This window comes from Copadichromis virginalis, linkage group LG18, assembly GCF_057382275.1.
Source record: "Copadichromis virginalis isolate Kocher_CV1m ecotype Utaka linkage group LG18, C_Virginalis_male_GT1.1, whole genome shotgun sequence".
NCBI lineage: Eukaryota > Metazoa > Chordata > Actinopteri > Cichliformes > Cichlidae > Copadichromis > Copadichromis virginalis.
Window position 1 is genome coordinate 27,930,235 of NC_140635.1, and position 25,601 is coordinate 27,955,835.

Genomic DNA, 25,601 nt, shown 5'->3' on the forward strand with positions numbered 1-25,601 from the left:
TGCAGGTCATTCACCAGGTCCCCCCGTGTGGTTCTGGGATCTTTGCTCACCGTTCTCATGATCATTTTGACCCCACGGGATGAGATGTTGCGTGGAGCCCCAGATCGAGGGAGGTTATCAGTGGTCTTGTATGTCTTCCATTTTCTGATGATTGCTCCCACAGTTGATTTTTTCACACCAAGCTGCTTGCCTATTGTAGATTCACTCTTCCCAGTCTGGTGCAGGTCTACAATACTTTTCCTGGTGTCCTTCGAAAGCTCTTTGGTCTTGGCCATGGCGGAGTTTGGAGTCTGACTGTTTGGGGCTGTGGACAGGTGTCTTTTATACAGATGATGAGTTCAAACAGGTGCCATTCATACAGGTAACGAGTGGGGGACAGAAAAGCTTCTTACAGAAGACGTTACAGGTCTGTGGGAGCCAGAGATTTTCCTTGTTTGAGGTGACCAAATACTTATTTTCCACCCTGATTTACGAATAAATTCTTTACAAATCCTACCATGTGAATTCATGGATTTTTTTTTCATATTCTGTCTCTCACAGTTGAAGTGTACCTCTGGTGCAAATTACTGACCTCTGTCATCATTTTAAGTGGGGGAACTTGCACAATCGGTGGCTGACTAAATACTTTTTTGCCCCACTGTAATTGCCAAGACAATAAAAGTAATTTATTGGTACTCTTGTTTGTTTCTTAGAAGAAAAGCCTGAATGTTAAATGTCATTATTGGTGAAATAACTGTTGTGTCCTTATATAGTTGGGGAATACATTTTTTTTAAGGTAAAAAGCATCGTCTAACTTGTTAAAAGAACTCCCATAGGTACTGCGGTGAGTTTGGATTTGGTGACTGCTAAAGCTGAGGCCTGTTTGACATCACTTTCAAAGTCACCAAACCATTCAGGGACACATTTTTGCCCAGCAGATGGAGGCATTTTCACTGCCATCAGGACATGTTTCTGCAAAGGTTAAGGGCAGGTGGTCTTTCACAGTGATCTGCAGTGATCCACCCCTATCAACCAATCCAAACTACTCACAAAATGCCATCACAGCATAACAGAGCCGGGACAATCTAGGATCACAGGAATTTTTTGGTCCCGCCTGCACAAATTACACCTGTCCTGAGACTAAATGTAAACTTGGTTGTGGAAAAAGTGGCTACAAAAAGACTAATTTTAATTGCCAAAGGTAACAGTTCATATAGGTTAGAAATCCACTTTTTTATTTTGCTATATCCCTCTTACTATTTTAATCAATTTGTTTAACCTCAGCATATTTTAAAGAACAACAGGAACAGGAAGAAACCAGGCTCGGGCAGAGGCAGCCAGTTGGAGGTTAACGCGAGAAAGATGGGGCAAAAGACATACTGTGGAGCAGAGGCAGGGATTAAGTTTTAAGCCTAAAAACTGAAGGCTCTGCCTTCCATTCTACTTTTGAATATCCTGGGAACCACAAGTAAGTCAGTAGTCTTTTTATTTGTTTTTCTTTAATTTATCGTGATAATCATATGTCCATTGTTAGTGGTGTAATACGTGTTAACGCAAATCCACAATTGATTATTTTGAATTTTTTTTTTTTTTGCTTTATTAGCAAAAGTCAGATTTTTTCCTTTTTTTATATTTACATATTGTCTCTAAAAACTAATGAAATTGCGAGGGAAATACACAAGCCTTACATAGTGTGTGTGTGTGTGTGTGTGTGTGTGTGTGTGTGTGTGTGTGTGTGTGTGTGTGTGTGTTATTCTTTCCGATAGGACGTAAACGCAACGTGACGTCATGTAGAGAAAACAGGAAGTGTTTCAAAACGTAGGGATGTCTTCTCGGGGAAGGTAAATTTGCAAGTGCAGGTGGATACGGAAGATGTAGCGACTCGGATAGTTGGGAAGGAAACATGAAAGTTTGGTTTCTATGTAGTCTCCTTTTCGTTGCCCTGACGGATTGGACATCAGGAGACGACGGTAAGTGTTTCGGGCAGAGGTCACACACAAAGTCCGACGTATTAGCACTTTTGCTAGCAGTCATGGCTGGCTTGAAGTTAACTCGTGAAAACACATGAGAGACGCACTGAGCTGCCAGCGCTAGTCAGTGAGCTCACAGTATATCTATGCAACGATGCTACTAACTGGTTATTTACCCTGGTCAAAGAAAGCACTTTGTTTCTACTGGTGTATAGACATGTTTAGCCCTCATTGTTTTTGTTTTGTTTTGTTTGTTTGTTTTTAGTCTTATCTTGTCAAGTGTCCTGTATGCATTTCCTTTCTCCCAAGAATGTAAATATGTAAATATTTCTTATTGGAAATGTATAGCTATCTATATAGTGTAATTTATTTTTTATATAAGGTCAACAACGACAACCTACTCCTCACCCCACCCCAAGACACACACACTCTTAATAAACAAAAAAACAAGTAAACACACAAAACCCCTTCCTTATACTGCCTCATATCTTGGTAGTATGAGTAAGAACAGTAGATCATGAGCTCAGAAATGTATGTCTACTTCTCAAGATTAAAAATGTATATTTAAATATATTAATGACAAAAATAACCCAGCTAACTTAAAAGCCTTAAGCAGCGTGTGACACGACTAACTGCCAATGTCTGCAGAGGGGATTAAAAATCCTAATTAAAGATGAAGGCGTTTTGCTGGTTAAACTAATGACATTCAGTCAGTCAGCCAGGTGTTTTATGCTAAAGTGCTGGCGCAACCTGGTTAATTTGCCTGTTTTGTTATACTGGACGTGGTCAGAACTGCCATCAGTGCTCTATTATGAAAGCTTTCCTTGCCACTGTGCTATAGGAGTTATTAATAAGGAGTTATTAATGAGTAACACTCCATTTTCTCTACATCCCACATGTTGGCCAAGGTTCCTAAGAGAACAAAACTTATCTGTTATGATGCTACATCACTGAAGCCTGTTTACTTGCCCGTGCCAGCTGTGTTGCCACACAAAAAGCATATCGTAACTGGTCTCAGAGCAGTGAAAGCTGGGCCAGTAGCAGTTAGATGCTGGTCTCCCTTAAGTTTAGAGTCAAAGACCAGAGATCCAGAATGTGTTATGTGCAAATGACTATAAAAAAGGCTGCTGGCCTCTCAGCTTGTCCAGCTCCAGTCACTGTTAGTGGGGAACAGGGACTCGCATAAAATGGAGACAGCTACAGTTTCCTAAGAACACAAAACAAGCGCACCTGTAATAGTTAAGTGCAGCCACAAGATGTAATGTAAAGGATGAATGCACACACGTGAAGAGCTTTTTGACAGCACTGTTTGAGATGAAAGGGGAGAGATAATTGTCATTGGTAGGTTTTAAATATGCCTATTCTTGATTGGACAAGGGGAGCACTGCTTGCCTTGCTTGTCCTGACGGAATGCCACCGCTTTAGTGTGCGTCTCCATGTTTTGAGAGAAACTCCAAGATGATAAGGTGAAAGACTGTCTTACTATTTTTCCTGCAGATGGGCAGGTGACATTTGTGTCAGAGCTGTCATCCAAACCTGCCCAGAAATTATCAAAGTATGGCTGGTACGGGAATGCGAGGCTGCAGAGGTTTCACATACCGGAGGAAACCGCCATCGCTCGCTGGCTCTTTTCTGTGACAAAGGGCCACAGTTTCCACTGCGGGAGGCATAATGTCACTATGTAAGCTATGAAGTTTATTAATAATGACCTTTTGAGACTCCTTATAATGTATTTTATCCCCCCTAACCTAACCTTATGTTATAACCATTTTGCAGCTATATTCGATGGGGTGCCCCTCCTGTTATAAACCCCACAGGGCAGGAGTTTCCCAATACGACACTGTGGACCCCCTGTTTGTCTCTGACTTTACCTGTAATCTCAGAGAACTCCACAACTTTTAACCTCTCTGACCCTGCTCCAGGTGATTGGTACGTTGCTGCTCACTTGCCTGAAGATGATGGCCGCATTGAACAGAAGGTTGGTATAGAGCAGCATATGGTGCATGTTGCTGCTGCTGATGCCACAGTTAGGTTAGCCACAATTTTTCTTCCCTGATCCAGTGCATTAAAATTTCTGTGACGTTACCAGGAGTATATGGAAGAAAGAACTGGTTTAAATTTTCTTGGCTGTTTCAAATTGTCATCTAATTTTAACAATTATGTAACCTTTGCACTTGCATGAGGGTGAGGGGGGGCAGGCAATGTACATTGTTAGTATTCTGGTCATGTTACACTAGTACTCACAATTTCCTTTATCACTCTAACTTGATATATGGGAGCAGTTTTGTTTTTTTTTGTTTTTTTTTCATGCTAAACCGGCTGAACCACGTTCTTTGGCTCTGTTCCTCCTGCAAAAGAGTTTTCTTACTTATCATTTGATCTGTTTACATTTTATCTTAAATCTCTGCATTGTGTTGGTGTGCATTAGTTTCCTATTGTTCTCCTGTAATCACCTCCTCTTATTCACTTATTCAGACTCTGAATGGCACCCATCTGTGTAAGAAGAAGTGTGCAACACAATGTCTTTATTTATAGACCTTTGTTGTCTGTCCTTATCTGTTAGGGTTTTCCTTCCTGCTCCTATTTCTTCCAGCCTCAATTGTCAGTTAGGAGAGCAGTGGACACACCTGTTTTGCAGAACGGCATATTCCTGACACAAACTGCAGCCCCTGACAGACCTACACGCCTTAAGTAAGAAGTGCATGTTTTATTTCCTGTATTTCCAGTCTTTGCACATTTTTTTCATGCATCAGTCAGAAGACCGTAAGTGAGTGTATTTTGTTCTCTTGCTCTTAGATTGTATGTTCCTGAGTTTGCCTCTTCCCTTTCGGTTTCTGTGGCTGGCTGTTCATCAGAGGAGGGAACGGAGATGGGAAACTGTTTCCTGGTCCTCAGGCTTGGCTCAGCTTCTCTGCAGCAGGGCCCAATAACAATGAACTGCTCAGGGTTTAGCTGCTCTGCAGCTCTCTCTAATCCACCTTGGGACACCTGGATACGAGTTGTTATTGAGAGCACCCGAGCCAACCGTACTGTTACCTTCAGCGTTGTCTCAAACTACACAGGTGAATTCAGAAATATGTACACTGAAGTATGTACACACATTACACCTGTGTTTGAAATCACTCTTTACTCACTACAATATATAAACTACGCTGTGGGCCCAAAACATCCACCAGTACCTTAAGAAAAATAGTCTAAAATATGGTCACTCTCTCATTGCATCATCATGAATGAAAAGAAAAAAAGAAGCCTGTCAAAAAATAAACCCACATTTCTTTTCTCTTCCACTTTGACAGTGAGCTCCAAATGTTTAAATAAGAAGTGCTGAATGAGTGCATGATTCCAGACACAACCTGTATTTCTGTTCTAACACATTTTCTTGTGTATCCATTTTGCTTCAGTGGGATGTAAGCCAAAAAGTCTTGGCCTCAAAGCAGATGATGAGATCTTTAAGCTCCATGGCAACAGCAGTTATAGCAACTCCTCATCATCAAGCAACAGTTCGGTGCTTGCAGACACAGGTGTCTTCAGCAATAAATCGTTTTCATGGATGTCACAGTTGCTGGGGTCAGCGTGTGTGTGGAGCATCCCTGTGCTGTATGAGGAGGTGGATGTCCTGTCACTGCGATTCACCCCCGTTGGTGGAGCCAATGTTAGCGTTACAAATACACACCCCACGCTGCTCACATACCCCCTGCACGCGCACGCCAGTGGTGGCACACTCAACCTGCAGCTCACACTCAACTCTGTGAGTAACATTGAATCGCTGTACTTGCATAGACAGATTGGAAAGTCACAGAGTTGAGCTTCTGTGGAGATTTGCATTGATACATGCGTCTGTGTCATGTTTTTGTAGACTAACATGACATTGGGGAACAGCAGCAGTGTGGTAGCATGTCTCTCTCCCTGGACTCCAGTCCTTGAACTGAACCACTCTCAGTCGTGTCGCACAGGTACAGTAGCACTGATTCAAATTCACACACATCAAACACCAGAAAACATTGCTTATGCCTAATTGATCAGAACGCTTCGATGAAGACTTGCATACAAATGTCTTAATTTTTGTAGATGGATTATAAATCAGCTGAAAAGTTTTCTGTTAAAATTATTTTTACATAAAGTTCAAGTGGTTTTCTATTACAATTCACTTTGTTATCATGGCTTATTTAGTGTAGCTTTATGGGATCTCTTAAAAGTGTTTCATCCATTTGTCATAGCTATGGCTCAGGAGGTAGAATAGGTCATCTTCCGATCAGAAGTTTGGTGGTTTGATTACATGGTGCATGTCACTGAATCCTGAGCTGCCTAAGATTCTTAGGTATAGAGGAAAAAAAGCAGTTTTGTTATTGGGTGAATGACTAAGAAGTAATTTGAGTACTGTTGAAAAGTTCTATACAATACCAGTTCTTTTATCATTTCAAACAAAATCTAACACAAAAAGGTATAAATTTCAGAATTCACAGTGGGTCTGATTTTTAGATGACAATGTGTCCTGTAGACAAAACAGTATGTTGTTGATTTGATGACAGATTTATTTGGAGGTTATGGTGTTGCTGTGAATGCCAGCGTTCCTAAAGCTGTGGTCAGGCTGCCTTTTCCTCAGTCAGCAACGTGGTACCTCACCCTGCAGCTTATATGCAACAGGTAAGTACACACACACACACACACACACACACACACACACACACACACACACACACACACAGCAGTAGCAGACTGTGTTCAGTTATTCAGCTTTTCTTGCTTCAGATATTTTTGAAATGTACACTAAATATGTACCAAATCTTACATTTTAGAAGTTTGAAATTTGATGAAATGAGGTGTCATTCATTTATTCATACTTTGTGTGTGTGTGTAATGTATGTATAATATTACATGCATGTGTTTGTGCTTTTTCCTGCAGCAGTAACTGTGGTAACGCATCAGTGGTGTCTGTGACCCCAGAGGTGTTCCTCAGTGCCTGTGTAGAGGACTGTGGGTTATACGGTGAATGTAGACTTCTGAGATCTTACAGCTACCTGTACGCTGGATGTGTATGCAAGGCTGGTACGCGCACACACAGACACACACAGTCCGTCTCCCCTAAGAAAAGGCCTTGTTAAAGTTGTAGTAGAAGCACTAAAAATATTAACCTATGTCTTGATGCATGTTCAGTCATCCAGGTAAGGAAATCCCAAAAAGTCGATTCTGTTCATCTGGACGTTTTCAGTTTCGTCACTCATCCAAGTGACTTCTTCAGTCTCAGCTGACTACAGGTTTCCCCAATCTTATAAACAGTAAATTTCTTAAGGTACTGTTTTTCAGCTATTCAGTTTTGAGCAATTTGACTGAAAATCATCCAGAAAGCACAGAGTCAGCTGCTCAATGAATGGGTGAGACAAACAAATTTTTACCGTTGATGTGCTAAAATCAACAGAAGAGCAGATCCGATAGAGATTTGCAATGCTTCTAGATAAGAAAATCCTTCAAAAGGTGTTTGAATTCACTGACAGCATGAAAATTCTGAGACCAGGCAACAAAGGACGTTTGACCTTTTTGTTGTGTGTCGGAAACCAGAGCAAAATACGGAGAGTGTCCTCAGTGGCCAGAAGAGAGGAGGACGCCACACTGAGGATGTGGACAAGTGGGTGAAAAAATTTGTCTGACAGACAACTCATTCAAGCAGAGAAAAACATCCTTCCAAAAGGGTTGAACTTTTGCTGTGACGCAGAGAGAAATCCCGCTAGTGGACTGATCACAGCTATTCTAAACAACAACATTGCAGACGTGGAAGCAGAGCAGCTACCGACTAAAGTTTTGGCTGGTCTCAGCAACGCAAATCCCCCACCATCCAAAATCAGCACAGAGGAGAGGCACTCATATCACTTAGTAATGACATCAACAACATCATCGTCTCAAGGGTAGGTGGACAGTTTTGCTAAAGCAGAAAGACTATCGTGAGGAAATACTGTCACCGCTCACTGAAGAAGTGGAGGTAATTCATAAGTGATTACAGGATGACACCAACCTCAGCAACCGGACCACTCTCTGCACCGACCACGTGTGTTTGCTTTTGGAACTGTGTTTTAATTCCACCTATTTCACATATAAGAGTCAGTACTACAGGTAGAAACATGGGTGTGCCATGGGTTGCCCAGTTTCACCCATTGTGGCCAACTTTTACATGGAAGAAGTGGAAAAGAGGGCTTTGTTGTCCTACCCTGGAACACCACCAAGTCATTGGTTCAGGTATGTTGATGACACCTTAAGACGTACCACAATTCACTGATCACATTAACTCGGTGGACCAACACATCAAGTTCACCAGGGAAGATATGAAAGTGGCAGGGTAGCCTTCTTAGGCTGTGAGATTTCCATTAGTATTTGGGAACATTTAAAAGTTGATGTAAACCTACGCATATGGATCAGCATTTAATGTTTGACTCTCATCATCCACTGGAGCATAAACTGGCTGTCAACACAGACCCAACACCATCCCCACAGATACAGCAGCCTGGGAAGCAGAAGAACATTGTCACTGATTAGTGGTTGTTGATCTATGGTCGTGATAATTTGTATATAAGTGATCCAGAAACTGACCTCACAGCCTGTTGTTCATCGGTGGTGTTAGTCTCAGTCATTGTGCAAATGTAGTGTGTATAAGGGTGTGGAAACCTGCAGTCAGCTCAGACTGAAGAAGTCACTTGGATGAGTGAACAGAATCAACTTGTGTCACTGCAGCTTATATTTCACTAATATTAAAATATTTTGAGATCTCCTTAAAAAATTACAGTCATGCATTTATTTATTTTCACTGTGTGCAGGTTGGAGTGGTTGGGGCTGCACAGATGATTCAACAGCTCAGTCGTATAGTCACCAGTTGTTAGCAACTCTGTTGCTCACGCTCAGCAACTTGGCTTTCCTGCCTGCCATCGTGGTTGCAGTCAAACACGGTTACATCACCGAGGCCTCTGTCTACCTCTTCAGCATGTTTTTCTCCACGGTAAAACATTCAGGAACATGCATGTACCTTTTTATACATGTAGACATACTTACGAGTGTGTTTCTGATACATAAATAGGTTTAAGAGTCGATTGTTATTGTGTGGGTTTGTGTAAGAGAGGAGACGGTGAGCTTTCCTGTTTCTGCACTATTCTTACATAGTTTGTAGGTGGTACTGAGATATTCAGTAAACTTGTCACCAATAAAGATGATACAAAAATAGTAATAAAAAAAACCAAGATGAGCATCAGCAAATAATACTAATCTTAGTTTAAACGTTGATATCTGCCCTTACTGTCATTGTTTCCCTCTTGTTTGTAGTTCTACCATGCTTGTGACCAGCCGGGCATTGCAGTAATGTGTATAATGGAGTATAATACTCTGCAGTACTGTGACTTCCTAGGATCCATCTGCTCCTTCTGGGTCACCATCCTGTGCATGGCTCGCATCAGAAACGCATTCAAATATGTAAGATGCTGATTCCTGCCTCTTCTTTCATACTGTTGACACACTCTGCTAAGGATTGGTATATTATAAAAGGCTGTGTGGGTTTTTCTTGCCCCTTTGTGTGTGTAGACTCTGTTCATGCTCGGGACTCTGCTGATAGCCATGTCAATGCAACTGGACCGCACGGGCCTGTGGAACCTGCTGGGCCCCATCCTCTGTGCCATACTGATCATGGTCATTGCCTGGGTAAGAGACGCATTTTCCATCTGTTGCAGATGTTGATTATATTTTGGACTGTAATAAAACAGTTTTTCCTCTTCTTTTCTGTTTACAGGTGCGCAAAGGGGTCCATCGACGGCATTGTTACCCGCCCTCTTGGAGGCGTTGGGTCTTCTACCTGATCCCGGGGGTGTTGTGCGCCTTAATCGGCCTGTGTTTGTACACTTTTGCTGAGACAGAGGACAACTACTATTACACACACTCGCTGTGGCACATCCTGGTGGCGAGCTGCGTTGTGTTACTGCTGCCACCAAAGAAGAAAAACAGGGAGAAGTTTGGCTGGAGCAGTGGCTGGACCCTGAACTGGAGCTGGAGACCCCGGGTTTGTGGATACACTCTCTGTGAAGGCAGCAAAGACGAACTCTACACGGTCACATAGTAGGTCAGGAGATGGTAGTGGCTGTTTGACACCCTTAGACTTACACGAGCATCTGATCCCTGCTGGTGTTGACATTTTACAAAAAAGTTTCCAAGTAATGTATTTTAAAAATCAAACTGGACCTATATTCTCTTGGGTCCGCAGGTTTCTTATTCATAATTGCATTAAATTAAGTCTTAAACAAAACATGCACAAACACATTTGAAACCTCCACAGTGGACTATTTGATCAGCGGTTCATTGCACCAGCTTAATGTAGGGTTGAGCAACAAAACCTTGGACTTTATGCCCAGGAGTTTATGTGCTTTGCGTATGTTTCACTAGTGTAGGACATTAATGTTTGAAATATTTATAAAGAACTCTTTTAAGTCTTTATATTTAGTCTATTGACACGACTATGTTTAGATCCATTCGACACATGCTTGATCTTTAACTAACAGGTAGTTTTAATACTAGCTTTTTTCACGGCTGCTACGCTCTATTGTGCAGTCGTCCAAGTGCAATGCGCAAGAAGACAAATTTATTAGACCATTTAAAACAAAACAACACCTTTGCCAAAGTCTGCTTATTACATTTTTCATGCCTTAATGTTCAATTCAGTCTCCTAAAGGGTGTTGGACTCACAATTGACAGTTTTATAGTATCAAAATGACCACAGCTAAAACCACAGGTAACAGCATCTTTTCATTTGCCCGTTCTTCTTTCTAGCACCTACACTACCCACAATGCAATGCAACACTTGCACAGTCACTTGTCCCAGTAAAGAGATTATCTTTGACTCCATACACAAATATATAATATGGTACTGTAAACAAACTTTAATGTATAAAGTAGGGCTGCCACGATTAGTCGAGTAGTCACGATTACGTCGACTATCAAAATCGTCGACGACGCATTGTTTGAAGCTTTGTAAGATCACAAAAGACGCAGGAATAAGTAGCAGGATTTTAAGCGTGTAATAACGGACTGAAACAGAAGATGGCAGCACTGCATGTACAAGGATGCCAGCTGCCGTTAAACCCCGAAGAAGAAGAAGCTGTTTCCCAGAAGTCATAGCGCGGCCCAGCTCAGTTTCCTACAATGGCGGCAGCTAGTTAGTTTTAATATTACTCTTATTACTCTTTCTGGATCAAAAAATAAACGCTTAATGTATTTTCAGGCGAGAATGTAGCTGTGTAAACCTCAAATATCTGCTCAGTTTATCATGACACCACATATTTTCAAAAGCGCTCCGACGTTTTCGGAGACGTCTGTTACCCACTAGCTCGATAGCTAACCGGGGTTTAACGCTCACTAGAGCCCGTGAGAACACCAGACTCTGGGCCAACCATTTTCAAACCCACCGCTGTCTTTCACTACTCAGGTTAAACATGATATATAAGTCACTTAAATAACTTAAAAGTGTTATTGTTTGTCTTTTTTCAGTGTTTTCTTTGTTCCTGAGTAAATCAGTTTGGCTGAGATTAAAGTTATAGTTTTTACACAGCTGAATAAAAGTCAAGCAGACAGCTGATTATTAGAAGTGTGAGATGCTCGAGAATATACTCCGGTGTCCTGTTATATTTTAGATACCAATGAGCAGACGGCTGAGTTTATTAAACTTCACTGAAACAATCTGCAAATTTCATTAAAATGTAATAAACTATCATCTTGTCTTTATTTTTAGTTAGCACATACCTTAAACACTTAAAGCTGTAAGCTAATGATAGTTAAATAAGAGCAGATACGTGCTGGTGCAATAAGCTGTACGTTTTACGTCCAGTGGATGATGATCTGATTAGTCGACTAATCACAAAAATAATCGGTGACTAGTCGACTATCAAAATAATCATTTGTGGCAGCCCTAGTATAAAGGGCGTAAGTTTTTGTCCAAATAAAAACTGTCTTGACCCTTATCGGCTTTGCTATCACCCCAACAGACTTTGAGTTAGATGATATAAACAGGTGGGGAAATGTAAGTGTAAAGCAGTGTAGTAAATGTTAGCATTGTAGCTTTACATCACTATATCTGAATGTTCAAATGTGCAACGTGTATCTGAACATTTCTACCCTTAAGGATGTTTATAGCCGAGTGTGTTATTTTTGTGAGCTAATGAAAAAGATTTGCGCACAACTTTGTAGTTGCACACATGTTTGAGTTTACACAGAACTCCTCTCCTAATGAATCTACCAGTTTAACTTGGATTATAAAGTGATATAAACGGAGAGCAGACCACAATGTCATTTTTAGTGCTTGCTGTAACCACGGTAACAGCACAGAAGACTCCCCTTTTTATTCTTTTATCGTTGCTCGCATATTTTTCTGACAGGTGCACATTGCAAAACAATGATGTCAGACTTATGGCAGTGGAACTTTTCCACACCAGTCACATGGCTGGCTCTGTTTGCTATTCTGTTTCTAAAAACTATTCACAGTGATAATAAAACGGCTTTACTGATGCTAAATCCTGTGTAGGTCTACATTGTTCCCCTCAGACGATATGTCAAATTCAGTAAGAAAATTGGTAAAGGATGTCGCCTACAAGCAGACCTGGCAATGGGATTGGTGTCATTAAAATCATAACCAAAGTCGTCCCTAGTTATGGGCTACATAACTAGGGATACAGCTCATAACTATAAATGTGAGTTTCACAGATAAAACTGAGTTCACTAACAAATGCATCTTTTACTGGAAGTTATCCATGCAAGTCTCTTTCTTTGTTTACAGATCTGCTTGCTGATACAAAAAAGGTCTCCCATGTAAATGTTTTACACATTCAGATACGGTAATACACAGCCAGCGTACTTAGGGCCCCGTTTTGTTTCCATATTCCGTTTGATTTTCATAATCATTGGTGAACTAAGTAACGCCGTGTCCTTCTTTTAAACTCTAATTCCGTTAAATTCTACTCCAAAACCACTTCCTGTATTCACCTGACGCACCTTATGATTAGATGCAATGTATATAGCTACTGATATTACATAGCAGAGCAATCCAGTGTTCATAGTGTGCAAAGTGGAACTTATTGAATGTATATTCAGAATTTAGTCTTGTGCCTCTTTGTGTACTTTGTATGCCTGAATGTGTGTTTTGTCTCTTCTACCAATAAGGCTGCTGAATACTTTCCATACTGTTTTATGTAAGATGTACACACTACTTTACACTTTGTCTAGTGTGTTGCATACTGTAAGGGTTTTGCACTTGGTTTAAATTGAATGTTTCCTACTAACACTCTTGCATTCCCTTACTTTTATTGTTGTAATGCTCTTTTTCTCTCATGTATTAGCGCGAATCACATTGTTGAATAAGTAGGAGGATGAATAGGATTTCTTCAATCGCAACACACTGTTGCTCTCTTAATGTGTAAACATGGAAAAAATGTAATGTTCGGCATCAGAAGTGATTTTATTTCCCTGTACTGTTAGTCTGTCAAAAACCCAAACAATATTTTAACCTACCAAAAATAAATCCATGTGTAAAGAACATAATTTCATTTGTTGTCAATGCTTTTTATGTGGCTGCTCTTTTCTGTTCCTAAGGCGAAGACACTCCATCGCCAGCACTTATACTTGGATAGCAGAGAGGGGATGGGGAACAGAGGGAAGCAGATTATCCTAATCCTCAAAAATGCTGAAAGTGAGTGTGAGAGAGAGAGAGAGAGAGAGAGAGAGAGAGAAAAAGTATTTCCCCCTTTCCATAAATAGCTTCCCCCCCATTAGTAAAATTGATGGTCCTGCAAAGCTTAGAGATCAAAACATTAAGCTGAACTGCTTTGGTGTGGTTAGCGTGTAGACCTACCTCCGAAAAAAGTGTGAAGAATTTAAAAGCCTGTTTTTGCTTGGGGTTTTTTTGTTGTTGTTTTTTTTTTGTTAACACGTTGTTGCTGTTGAGTTGCACTTCAAAAACTGTGGAATCTACACTTTCTGTAATATATAAACTTTTTTCTCTGTAATCCTGAAAACTTTGGAGGCTTGGTTCAGATCTATAGAGCTGAATGAAGCTTTCACAGGCTGAAAGAAACACTACAGTCACACTACGGATAACCTTGGTTATGCACAACACAGAAAATTATTGCAACTGTGTGTTTGTGATTTTGTTGCCCATGAAATGGTTCCTTCAGAGTTGGGGACCAGGTCTGTGGCCACTTACAGTTAGTTGGCGTCTTTTGGTGCATTGAGACGGTAATGAGACAAAGCCAGTCTATCAGTCTGCAGCCGAACTAGGCAACTGCATGCAATCTGCAATACTAAATTGATTAACCTTGATAAATGTGCAAAACCCAATAATAACCACAAAATAGCTTCAGTGCTTGAAATGCAAGCATTTGGCATCAAGCCGAGTTGAGTCCTGTATATCAGACTATAGTTCCACTCATCAGTGCAGACAGGCTGACTCCAATCACCTTCAGGCCAGAGTCAGACTACGATTGTTTGCAGGGTCTTAAGGTGTAGATTTTATTTTACACATTACTGTCACATCTTCAGACTTCAGATAAAATGTGCTGAGAAGGAAAAGGGTGCTCACAGCTCAGGGATCACACCTGCCACAAAGGATCACAGGCTGTAGTTTTTCCAGGAAACTTGAAAACATGTTGCTTTGGTCACATGCAGCCAGTAGAGGGAGCCAGCACAGAACAGTTATTATTATAAGGAAGTAGAAGCAACAGAAGTGTTACAATAAATAATGCAAATAATGAGCCTTTTAGAGCTCCTGCAGGTAGCCATAGGAAGGGTTAAATGACCGAAGGTACAAATTTCAGTGGGAACGTTTGTTTATTTATTTTTTTACTTTACTTTTTTCTGGGGATTTAAAAACTTAAACCATGAAATCGATTAGCAGTGTGTGGTAGAAAGAGAGGAAGGAAAAGGTGCTCTAAAACCTGGTCGCTGATCCACACACTCACAGGTACTCACAGCATGCAGGGCTGAGGCTGGAGCACCACACTAACTGCTGTTGTGACATTTTATTGAGTTGAGAGCATGCTTGAGAAAAGTGAAGCGCAACGACAAACGTAATGTGCAGCTCCAACTGCACAAGCAAACTGCCCAACAATCACAGTCACACTGAGGCAGATCTCTGAAGAAATATCATGTTACCGACGCCTTTACCTAAACCGGCTCAGGATTCTATAGAAAAAGAACACTTGATATGGGGATCATAGGAAAAACTATTCAGCACACTGTGATGGGATGAGGATGCAACAATAAAGGGTGTAGAAAAAGCTCTTCTCTGTGGTTCACTGGTTGTCCTTCAGTGGCATGCTGCTCAGGTGTGCCATGACACCTGTTTCTCAAAGCTCTAGTGATGTTGCTGCGGCGTACGAGAAGCTCTGTTTGATTTTAAAGAAAAAACTCAGACAACAGAGAGTAAAGCGACCGAGTCTTTCTCTCTTTTTTGGGTTCTTTTTTTTTGGCCTGGATCAGAAATGCGAGCCAGCTGCAGAGTTGGCACCTGCCCCCTTGGCAAGGCCTTCTTCCTCTGCTGCCTGGGTGGCAGTCTGAGCAGGGGAGGGGCTAGAGTGCCTCTGGCGTCTCATGAAGGGGAACACACTGACGGGAAGGAGAAAAGGAAAATGCGCTCATTAAATGCATGCTTAAATATGGATAGAGGGAAAAAAAGTAGGATGAGTATAAAAATGTCACCTTTTCTTGGTTTCCTGGGGGACGATGGCTTTGGCCAGCATGTTCTTGTACAGGTCAGACTTGAGATACCTTGGATAGGAGTCCTGGGAACAGACACACATACACAAAAAGAAGCTTTTAGCTCATGGGAAAGAAAAGATGGACTTCCACATGAGTCAAAAAAGTATGTTTTTTGTTTAAATCTGATGTTCAGAAACAGGAAAAGGCAAGTCACACATTTATTGTACCCAACCAAAGATTTGGAGAGCAAAAGGTAGAAAAACAAAAATTGCTTTCTGGCTTCTTTTTAATGCGTTAATTTACTTTCCTGCTGAGGGTAAGAAGGAAAGATCAATACACTCTCATATGTCATGCAATATGAAGCCAGAGCAAAGAGGTATCCAGCTTAGCTTGGCATAAATACTAAATACACACTGAAACAGCTTGGCTCTGACCAAAGGTGAAGCAGCACTTCTAAAGCTCACTGGTAAGAAACTGATATTGATCCTCTCGTCTGACAAGGAAGCAAATGAGCTTTTTTCCCAAGCTGTATTCCTGTAAAGCAGGACTCACCTCAAAGCACCATTACAATCTAAAAAACAGACTGTGCATACAGTAATGTGCAAATATCTTGAGCCACCCCTATTTTTTTTAATATTTTGCTAATGTAAGTAGGTGACATAGTATGTAAGGCAGAAAACAGACAATTCTAACAAGCTTGAAAGTCGTTCTTTGGTATGTCCACCTTAAATCTCCAACACCGTCTGAACTTTGGGGAGGCCAGTCCATGCCTGATACTGTTATACAGTTTGTGTTTTACTATGCAAGTGTAATTTTGCTGCATTTGGGATCATTGTCACGCTGAAAAACAAAGTCATTGCCAATTAGCTGCTTTCCAGTGGTATTGTAAGGTGAATCAAAATTTGTGCATAAAAGTATTTGAAAATGAAGTTTTCACTGATTTTTAGTTCAGTTTGTGTGTCATTTAGCAAAGCTCGGCCTTTTGAGGCTTATTGACAGCCAGGCTTGTGCTGAAAAGGCTTCAGTGCATAGTAAATGATCGACTACATGGCCAGATGCATCTCTCGGATCCTGTGTTGGGTCTTTGCTGGACTTTTTTCCTACTCCTCAGGGGCATGGCTTTCACATACTGTTCATCTTCTGTAGTTTAGACAGGTTCTTTGCTAAGTTGTCTGTCATGTGTATAAACACTGGTTCATCGCTTGAGAAATTGCCTTTGTGATGCTTGAGTGATTCACAGGTCAGTGTGAAGCAGCTTAACAAACAAACAACATTTCTCAGAAAATGGTCAGGTACAAGGACTAGATTGAAAATAAGTAAGAAGCAAGCCAATGTCCAAAGAAAACCCCTGCAAGACCTTCAGAAAGCCTAGAAGAGCAATTGATGAAGACCACTTTAAAAAATGACAAGAGTCTGGCTTCTTAGAAGCAAAGTATAAAGAAATGGTTCAAGACTTTTGCACATGACTTCATAACGTTGCATAATTTTATTATAATTTGTGGGACAAAGGAGAGAGATCCCGTTTAATAAATACAGAAAAGCCACGTCAGGTGAAAAAGTATAAGAAGGATCTGTGTTCCATATTCATGGCTCGCGCTTGCTTATAATGCATTTTTTATGGTTGATGGTAAGTGCTGTTACATAAAGGTACAGTGTGTGGGTGGGTGAGTCAGAGGTCAGACCTTCTTCATGAGGAAGTAAATGTGCATCTGCGCGTCGTCCATGACAAAGCGGTGCGGCCGTTTGATCCCCTCTAAGGTTTTATCCATTGTCTTGCTGTCGATGTTGACCCAGCGGGCCGCTCCAGGAGCCAGGAAATTCCTGGGTTACATAAAAGACGAGGTGCTTATCTTATGAATATGTAACACATGCATGTGTGACATGGCTGTCCACTTACTTGTAGATGTCCTCCACTTTCTCTACGATTTTGGAGCTTTCTCCATGTCTGATATCCTCACACGCCTGCCAGAAATACAGGTTCTCCGCTGAGAGCGGAGAGACACACGGTGAGGAGCTGCGTGTGTGGTAAAACAACACTGATGCAGGAAAATGTGACACACGGCAAGAGTCTTTTTATAGCTGTGGAAAGAGTTCCTACTGTACGCATGCATGGGTGAGCAAATCCCTCTCCTGTGTTTTGCTCATGCCTCCCTCTTCTCCACATCTCACTCTTAAATGTGGCCCTTCCTCTCCTCCATTCGTCTACCTTTTAACTTTGCCACATCTGTTTGTGACCTCTTCTGTATTTGAATTCTTCTTCTAATGATTTAAAAGATTGTTTTAATTGATTGCTGCGCAGCGCTTCAGCCCACGTCTCTGGTGTTTATACAGGACACATAAATATATTGAATCTCTTTTTCCACTGTCTCGTCTTTTCCACCTCTCACCGCCGGGACTGGAAAATATCATTAGGAGAGATAATCAAATTTGGAATAAAGCTGATGTGAAAAACAATTAAATAGATTTTCCATGTGTAATATTGTAACAATCTATACTATATTCCTCGTATTTCACGCATATTTTACACCTGTTATGCTCATTTCCAGCTGCAGTTTCAGCCTCGACAGGGACGTGGCTGAAGACAGGGTATGGGAGGACACCTCTGGTGCCTGCCAACATTGTGTTGTATTGATGCAAACATGAACTGAAAGTGCAGGTGGATACAGACATTCAGACCTGCTTTACTGGGAAAATGGGTTATGGATCACTTTAAACACAGCTATGCAGACACAAAGTTTTGCAGTTTTTCCTCTGCAAACCACCAAAGTGCCAGGTCTTCATTGCTCAGACAGCATTTAATGATGTCCATGGGTTCAAGACTTCAGGTGGTCACTGACTAAATCCATGTAATAAAAACAATCCGTCTATTCTCTTCTACTTATCTTTGTCAGGGCCACAGAGGAGCTGGAGCCTAACCCAGCTACCGCAGTGCCAGAGGCAGAGTGCACCCTGGACAGGTCGCCAGTCTGTCGCAGGGCTAACTCATAGAGAGAGACAACCATTCACACCTATGAACCAAACCCCACTAACTGCGTGTCTTTGGACTGTGGGAGGAAGCCCGAGTACCAGGAGAGAACCCACGCAAACACAGGAAGAACATCCACAACAACTCCACACAGAAAGGCCCTGGCCTGATGGTGGACAGTGCTAATCACCGCACCACCGTGCCGCCCTACAAAAACAATCCTCATATTTACAATTAGTTTTGTTCGTACAAATTATTTTGAGCCTCTGAAAATGAGGGCTAATGTTTAAAAATAATTTTTGTTAAACTCCTTGAATTAAAGCTGAAAGTCTACACTTCACTCACTATTGAGTGTTTCATTTTAAATTCACCATGGTGGTGCACAGAGGGGAAACAAACTACAAAGTCTGTATCTTTGTCTAAGAAATTATGGACCACAACAGTGATAGTGAACATAATAATATGAATGGTATAACAAGTGCATTTTGTTTTTTTATCCTCCAGTATTCAAAGCTGAATGCTCCATATTTGTAATCGGTTCCCTCGCTCCTGTTTCTCACCACTGAATTCCTTCTCCAGGTAGGTCATGAACTCCCTCCTCCCCATGGCATCGTTGAGGAGCTCCATGAAGCTGAAGCTCCAGCGTTCTACTCGTAGGCGCGTCGGGACCGGCACTCTGCTCAAGAAACGCACAAAAAGCAGAAATGTTACGCTGGATGTAGGATGCTGAGCTCATTTGTAATGTAACACGCTGATGTTTCTGTAGCGCTTTCATAGTCTCAATTACTACTTAGTGTAAAATAAGGAAAAGCATGATAAGTTCAGTACTTCAACTGTGAGAAAATATATATGATCTAACGCGCTGCTGCTACATGACTCGATGAAGTCTTGAACGTGTGGAGTACTGTACTGTGTGGACTGGTTATAATCTCTGCATTGTCTCACATTTCTGCGTTCATCGTCCAGTGCGCGGTGTCATCAGAGATCCAGGGGTTACTGGGCAGGCAGCCTTGCATAATGGGATCGTGGTTCAGGTACTGCTCGCTGTATTTCAGAAAACTGCACATCCACGCACAAGTGCAGTGGCATGCGCGCACACAAGAACACACATGCACGCACACACACACACACGGTATTATTGTATTAGTCCTGCAGATCATAAGAGTTAATGGCCACTAATTCCAACTCGCCCCGGGAAGCATCCATTAGTGGCTCTTCTAGAGGGAGCGCTAAGCTTTATGTGCATGTGTGTGCGTACTAGAAGATGCCGAGTTTGACCCGGGCAATCAGACGTCTATTATGTGTGTATCTGTGCGTGTCTGGATGTGAGCCTTTAGCAAACTGACACATACCCTTCTAGGCAGATGGATGATTTTACACGGTTTCTTCCAAGAGCCTTTCTACAGGCTTCAATCTGCAAACAAAGGCAGGAGGAAAAACCTTTTATGTGCTCTATACACTCGTACTTAATCTGATGGCATCTAAATTACGCGCTGTACTTACCTCTCTTTTGTAGTAGTCACTGTTCTAGTTCTGTAAAGAGTAACACAGGGTCATCGTGTGAGGTCACACATTAAACCTTTATATAATGTATGTTACAGTTATAGAAACATATACATTTGAGGATAGCTGCCTTGTGACCAAATGTGTCACAGACACACAAACAGTAGCATTAAATATATAATTTTACAAACAATGACAGCCTAGTATGAGATTACAGACTAACATACTGAATTAGATTTCCCATTTGGGACGACAGACGCGACTGACTCTACCCTGTCATCTCAGGTCCTCGACTTTTTAACCTTGATTTACAATCATGATTATTATAATCATTCCTAATACACTGCAGGTCTGCGGTAAACTTACTTTCAAACGATCCCAGTGGCAAGAAAGAACAAAAGGTGGCGATTAAACACGGAGTGAAAAGTTATATCGTTAATGCATTTTTTTTAAAGCAGGAAGTAGAGAAATACAATGAAGTCACTGACCAGTGTGACTCTGCAGCTGAAGTTATTTGGTCGCTCCAAGCCTGTGTCCAACACGTTATTAACCCCAGGCTGTAAAAAAAGAAGAAAAACAAAAAATAACATAGTAAAATCTAAGTACAGTGTATTTGATGCATGTGTCTATACAATATCTGTGTGTGTGGGTGTGTGTCTGATGAGATGTATGTGAGCGAGCACTTAGCCTCCCTAGAAGTTTCCACTCCACTAGCTCTGACTTTTAGTCCCAGGTTTCTTTCTTTTTCTCCAAGCCCTCGTCCCTAATTCATAAGGTCGAGACAGGATGGAGTCCCTCCTCCAAAACCCTTGTCCTCTTATCCACCCGCCTCCCATTATCCCTTTCATCTTCCCCTCCCCTCTTTCCCGCGGCATGCACACGCACGTGAACGCTTTTTCCTTCCCCTTTGGTACTTCTCTCTGCCTGCCTGCCTCTATCTAAGAAAAAGATGTGGAATATGATGATGATGTTTTTCTTGCTCTCTTTGTTTGTCCCTCTGTTGCTCTCACTCTCTCTATGTCAACTGAGGCTCTTACCGGATAGGTTGAATATTTCATGCAGAAGGGAAAAGGGACTGTGGGTGAACTTTAGTGGGACTGCTGTCTGCTTTTATGCTGGGATACAGCTTTAATAGTTGCCAAGTATAGAGATGATCATGTAGTTGTGCTGTAGCATAGCATGTACAGCACAGTACAGTTGAATACAGTACAGTGTTATTGAGCGTACCGGGGGTCTGTTGATGAGCCAGTAAGCCTGCTCCTGACACTCCAGAACAATGCGGTCAGCCTTCCGCCTCTGTTTGGACGCTCTGAACATAAATCACAAGGTTTGTTCGTGCACGCTGGTAAACGCACGTGTGTGTGTGCGTGCATGTTTGCGACAAAGTGCACCTGAGTTGCTCTCTGGCTTGCATCACAACAAAGTCCCAGGTGTGGTTGATCCTCTTGTGCAACAGACTGTACCTTTCCTAAAAAAGGAAAAGGAAAAGAGGGAGGAGAGGAGGAGGAATGATGACACAGACTTCTTGGCCCAAATTTTCCTGGTGCATATTTCATAACACAAACAAACACACACAAACACACTTTCTCTGTCATTTAGATGCACAGACATGCATACCCACATGATTTCCTCACCTTCTCATATTCCATCAGTTCGCCTTGTTTTCTTATATTCTTTTTAGCCAGATAGATTGCTGTTGGGATATAAGAAAGAAAACAAAGAGAAAGAGGTGAAATCAGAGGTCCAAAGACCTGCACCTGTGTTTATTAGATGTTATAAAGGCTCCTTTCTGCCTTCAGCTGCTCACTTATTCACATGGGTCTTCACAGCAGGTAGCTCCGCATATTTGATTTGGGATTTTTTTTTCCTGGGTCTCCTCCTGGTCTCAAACTGGGGTTCTCTTATGAATGTATAAACCACTAAAGTATAAAAACTCTTAGTCGTGTAGGATTTTTTCGCAAAGTGTTTCATATAAATAATTTTTAAAAAGAGTGAAAAAGACAGGAATTGTAGGATATATGTAAAAAAGAGCTTACATGTTCGTAATCATGATTATATAATGTTTTATATATGACATGTCCACTGGGAAGTGGACATCGTCCCTCAGAGATCACATGTATATTTAGAGTTTTTTCTTACCATAGTCCAGCTCTGACGCGGGCCACCTGGTACTAGTCCAGAAATAAGGAGTCTGTAAAAAACACAAACAAAAAAAAACTAACTAACTAAAAGCAACATTTTTCTTTTTCCTTTTTATTTATTTTTTTCTTGACTGAAACTGATGTTGAAGCAGTTGATGAAAAAGCAGCAGACTGGCAGATGGATGAGGGATTAGGAAGTGGGCTAATGGAGTGAGAGTGAAAATGGGAGATGGGCACTAATAGAGAGAAGGTGATGTTTACTGAAAGATTGATGGAGGAAGGGCCAGGGTTGTAGAAAGTAGGCAGAATGGACATACTGAGCGGCCTGACCTGGAAGCGGTAGGGTGACTCATCGGGCCGTAGCACAAGGCACCTCGGCTCTTTGAGGGGGTAAATGTATCCATATTTCACCAGCATGTTGCCAAGGTGCAGAGACTCTGTCGAACACCACAGGAGAAGTCTCAATCATCTCACCAGATTGTTATTCAGGTTTTTTATTTATCACCATGTCATGTCTGATGGCACCTGAGAGGGGATGCTGATTTCATTAGGACTAAAGCTTTTAGACTGAACTGACTAAGTAGCTGTGACTGGAAAAGAGCTGTTGGCACTGCACTTTTCTTTATCACACATGCGAGCATTGTCAACCATCTCTCATAAATCAAGGCTTTGCTCCAGCGATGGAATGCCTCATCAATCTTCAGTCTCTCCTCATTTGTTAAAGAGCCCTACTTTTTTGAGTGACAGCTCCCAAAAAAAAGCCGTGGGATGCTTTTTAATCAGCTTCTACCACTCTCTCTCTGTCTCTCTCTGCCTGACTCCACTCTTTTCTTTCCTGCTGCTCGGAAGCAAAAGGGACCAGCAGGCTACTTTTTTCCCCCTCAACGTCTAATTTAGTTGAAAATCTCCTGAGGTGGAGATCTCTTTGGGCACACTAATCAAACTCAGATCATCAGGTGAGTTAATCAGACCCAGTCCCACAGGGGCTAACCCCATTCCTGTTTACTGGAAACATCCTTCCCTACGATGCACACACAAATAACTACCTACCGCGTCAGGCACCATATCCTGGCAACACACCAACGACACACAACATGCCGCTCACACAGAGACAGGAGAAAAACAGCAGATACGTAACAGTCAACAATCAAGCGCACATTGTATGCATCTGTACACCTACCCTCCTCGCTGATTCTGTATTTGTGTGTCAACCAGGCAATTATATCATGGCCTGTAAAAGAATGGAAAGAAACAAGAGGGGAAGTGAGGAAAGAAGTTCCTCTCCAATCTTGGCAAAGCACACGGGATTCTCAAAAAAATGAATGCTGAATTATGTATGACTGCTGGGACAAAGTCAAGCTGCAATGTACCTGTCCACCCAAGCGCACTGATTCTAATGCATACTGACACAAGGAGCATACTCACACACACACACACACACACACACACACACACACACACACACACACACACACCTGTCATGGCGTGTGGAATGACAGTTATAAGAAGCCTCTGGTTTCTCATCTTCATGCCCATGTCAGGGTCCTGCATGGCCACTATCACTTTCTCCATCTGCAAGGGAGACACACACACACACACACACACACACACACACACACACACACACATATGTAAACATGCAGCTGGGCAACAAGAATTGGACCACTACACGAATAATAACAACAACAACAACAACAACAATAATAATGATAATTTTACCTTAATTTGTTTTTCTTCTTTAATCTAATGAAATGTGTTGGATTTGTTCAGCGCTGGATTTCCAGGATATTCTGTGACAATAAATAAATACAACCAAAGAGAACGTGATCAAGCAGTCTTACCTTTCGAAAGCATGCCATTTGCTCCCGATGACACCCTCCTTTAGCCAGGGTGTTGATGGTCATCTTGCGGGATGCTTGGGATCACTCGACGGGACGGCAAAGTGCAAAAGCAAAGCGCTACCGGGAGAGCGAGAGAGAGAGAGAGAAGAGAGAGAGAGAGGGAGAGAGAGCGAGAAAAGAGAGAGAGGGAGAGAGATGGAAACATCAGGCTGTCCCGTGCCTGCCGGGCGCGCGCGCGGCTGTGTAGATTAGAGAGGATTACAGGTCAAATAAATTTTTACTCAAGAGTTTCGGCACAAAAGAGGCAACTAGCTTTTCTCTGTTTCTTTTTACAGATAGGCTACATGACGAACTGAAAATGAAAAAATATAGCTGTATACGAAATGTAGGCCTTACCAAAGCGTACCATATCAAGTTCTTTCGCTGTTATTTGAATATTGACCTTTTTTTTAATAGTTTTATATTTGCAGAGAGCGTTTGGCTTGTGTACTGACCTGATAAGGGTAATAAAGATAAAGACACTGCATATTAGTATGTTCTGTGAGCTAAATAGCTAAAAGGTTGAATAAAACATGTCAGGTTGCTGAAATGTGTTGAACGGATTACATTAGTCAATAAATAGATGACTAAGCAAGCAGCCTTGGTATTTTTTCATTTTATGCCATTAAAAACAATAAACTGGCCCTGACTGTATGAGCTAAGAAATACATTTGCAGTTAAACAAATTTTCGTAACAAAAATTCTTAAAGATGCTTTCTCCGCTTACACATATTAGCATATCAGCAATTACAGTCATTTCGAAATGAACTGGTATTTTGTATCTTAAAATATCTATGACAGCAAACACTGGTGCTTAATCATTTATGTAGATTAAAATGGTTAAATGTTTTAATGAGGATGTATTATATATCCTTAACCATCATTATATTTATAACAAAGTAGCTACATATTGTTACGGATTTTGTTCCCTCTCTTTACTATATCCGTAGATGTGATTTGGTCATATGGTTGTTAGTTTGTTTGTTTAGGCTCCTGCGCAGTATCTTAGCTGTTCCCAGGACTGCGCTCTTCTGGACAGAGATCTCCGATGTTATTCCCGGGATCTGCTGGAGCCACTCGCCTAGCTTGGGAGTCACCGCACCTAGTGCTCCTATATATATATATATATATATATATATATATATATATATATATATATATATATATATATATATATATATATATATATATATATATGTATGTATATATATGTATGTATATATATGTATATATGTATATATATATATATATATATATATATATATATATACATATATATATATATATATATATATATATGTATATATGTATGTATATATATGTATATATGTATGTATATATATATATATATATATATATATATATATATATATATATATATAGAGAGAGAGAGAGAGAGAGAGAGAGAGAGAGAGAGAGAGAGAGAGATGTGTGTGTGTGTGTGTATTCTAATAAA

At 41.2% G+C, this 25,601-nt stretch overlaps 2 protein-coding genes across 4 annotated transcripts; one reads left to right on the forward strand and one right to left on the reverse strand.

The window, feature by feature from the left end:
* Positions 1-1,787: 1,787 nt before the first annotated feature.
* pgap6 (post-glycosylphosphatidylinositol attachment to proteins 6) lies at positions 1,788-13,507 on the forward strand. Of its 3 annotated transcripts, none has more exons than XM_085439092.1 (13): positions 1,788-1,949; positions 3,447-3,630; positions 3,726-3,927; positions 4,513-4,640; positions 4,746-5,011; positions 5,351-5,697; positions 5,806-5,902; positions 6,479-6,593; positions 6,853-6,995; positions 8,753-8,931; positions 9,252-9,398; positions 9,507-9,623; positions 9,712-13,507. In XM_085439092.1, the coding sequence occupies exons 1-13, from the start codon at positions 1,883-1,885 to the stop codon at positions 10,033-10,035; spliced, it is 2,316 nt and encodes a 771-aa protein (XP_085295218.1). In that variant the 5' UTR covers positions 1,788-1,882; the 3' UTR covers positions 10,036-13,507. The 3 variants fall into 3 exon arrangements, with proteins under 3 accessions (XP_085295218.1, XP_085295219.1, XP_085295221.1); XM_085439093.1 differs by having other exon boundaries at positions 4,543-4,640; XM_085439095.1 differs by lacking the exon at positions 1,788-1,949 and having other exon boundaries at positions 3,563-3,630; positions 3,872-3,927.
* Positions 13,508-14,353: 846 nt separating this feature from the next.
* Positions 14,354-24,383, reverse strand: rgs11 (regulator of G protein signaling 11). The gene is made up of 17 exons (XM_085439311.1): positions 24,107-24,383; positions 23,741-23,837; positions 23,446-23,496; positions 22,596-22,702; positions 22,264-22,315; positions 21,759-21,817; positions 21,516-21,592; positions 21,352-21,433; positions 20,613-20,681; positions 20,125-20,148; positions 19,974-20,035; positions 19,567-19,680; positions 19,182-19,297; positions 17,554-17,641; positions 17,339-17,477; positions 15,657-15,739; positions 14,354-15,563 (listed from the first exon to the last, which is right to left on the reverse strand). Exons 1-17 carry the CDS (start codon positions 24,167-24,169, stop codon positions 15,434-15,436), a joined length of 1,413 nt encoding a protein of 470 aa, XP_085295437.1. The 5' UTR covers positions 24,170-24,383; the 3' UTR covers positions 14,354-15,433.
* Positions 24,384-25,601: the final 1,218 nt, after the last annotated feature.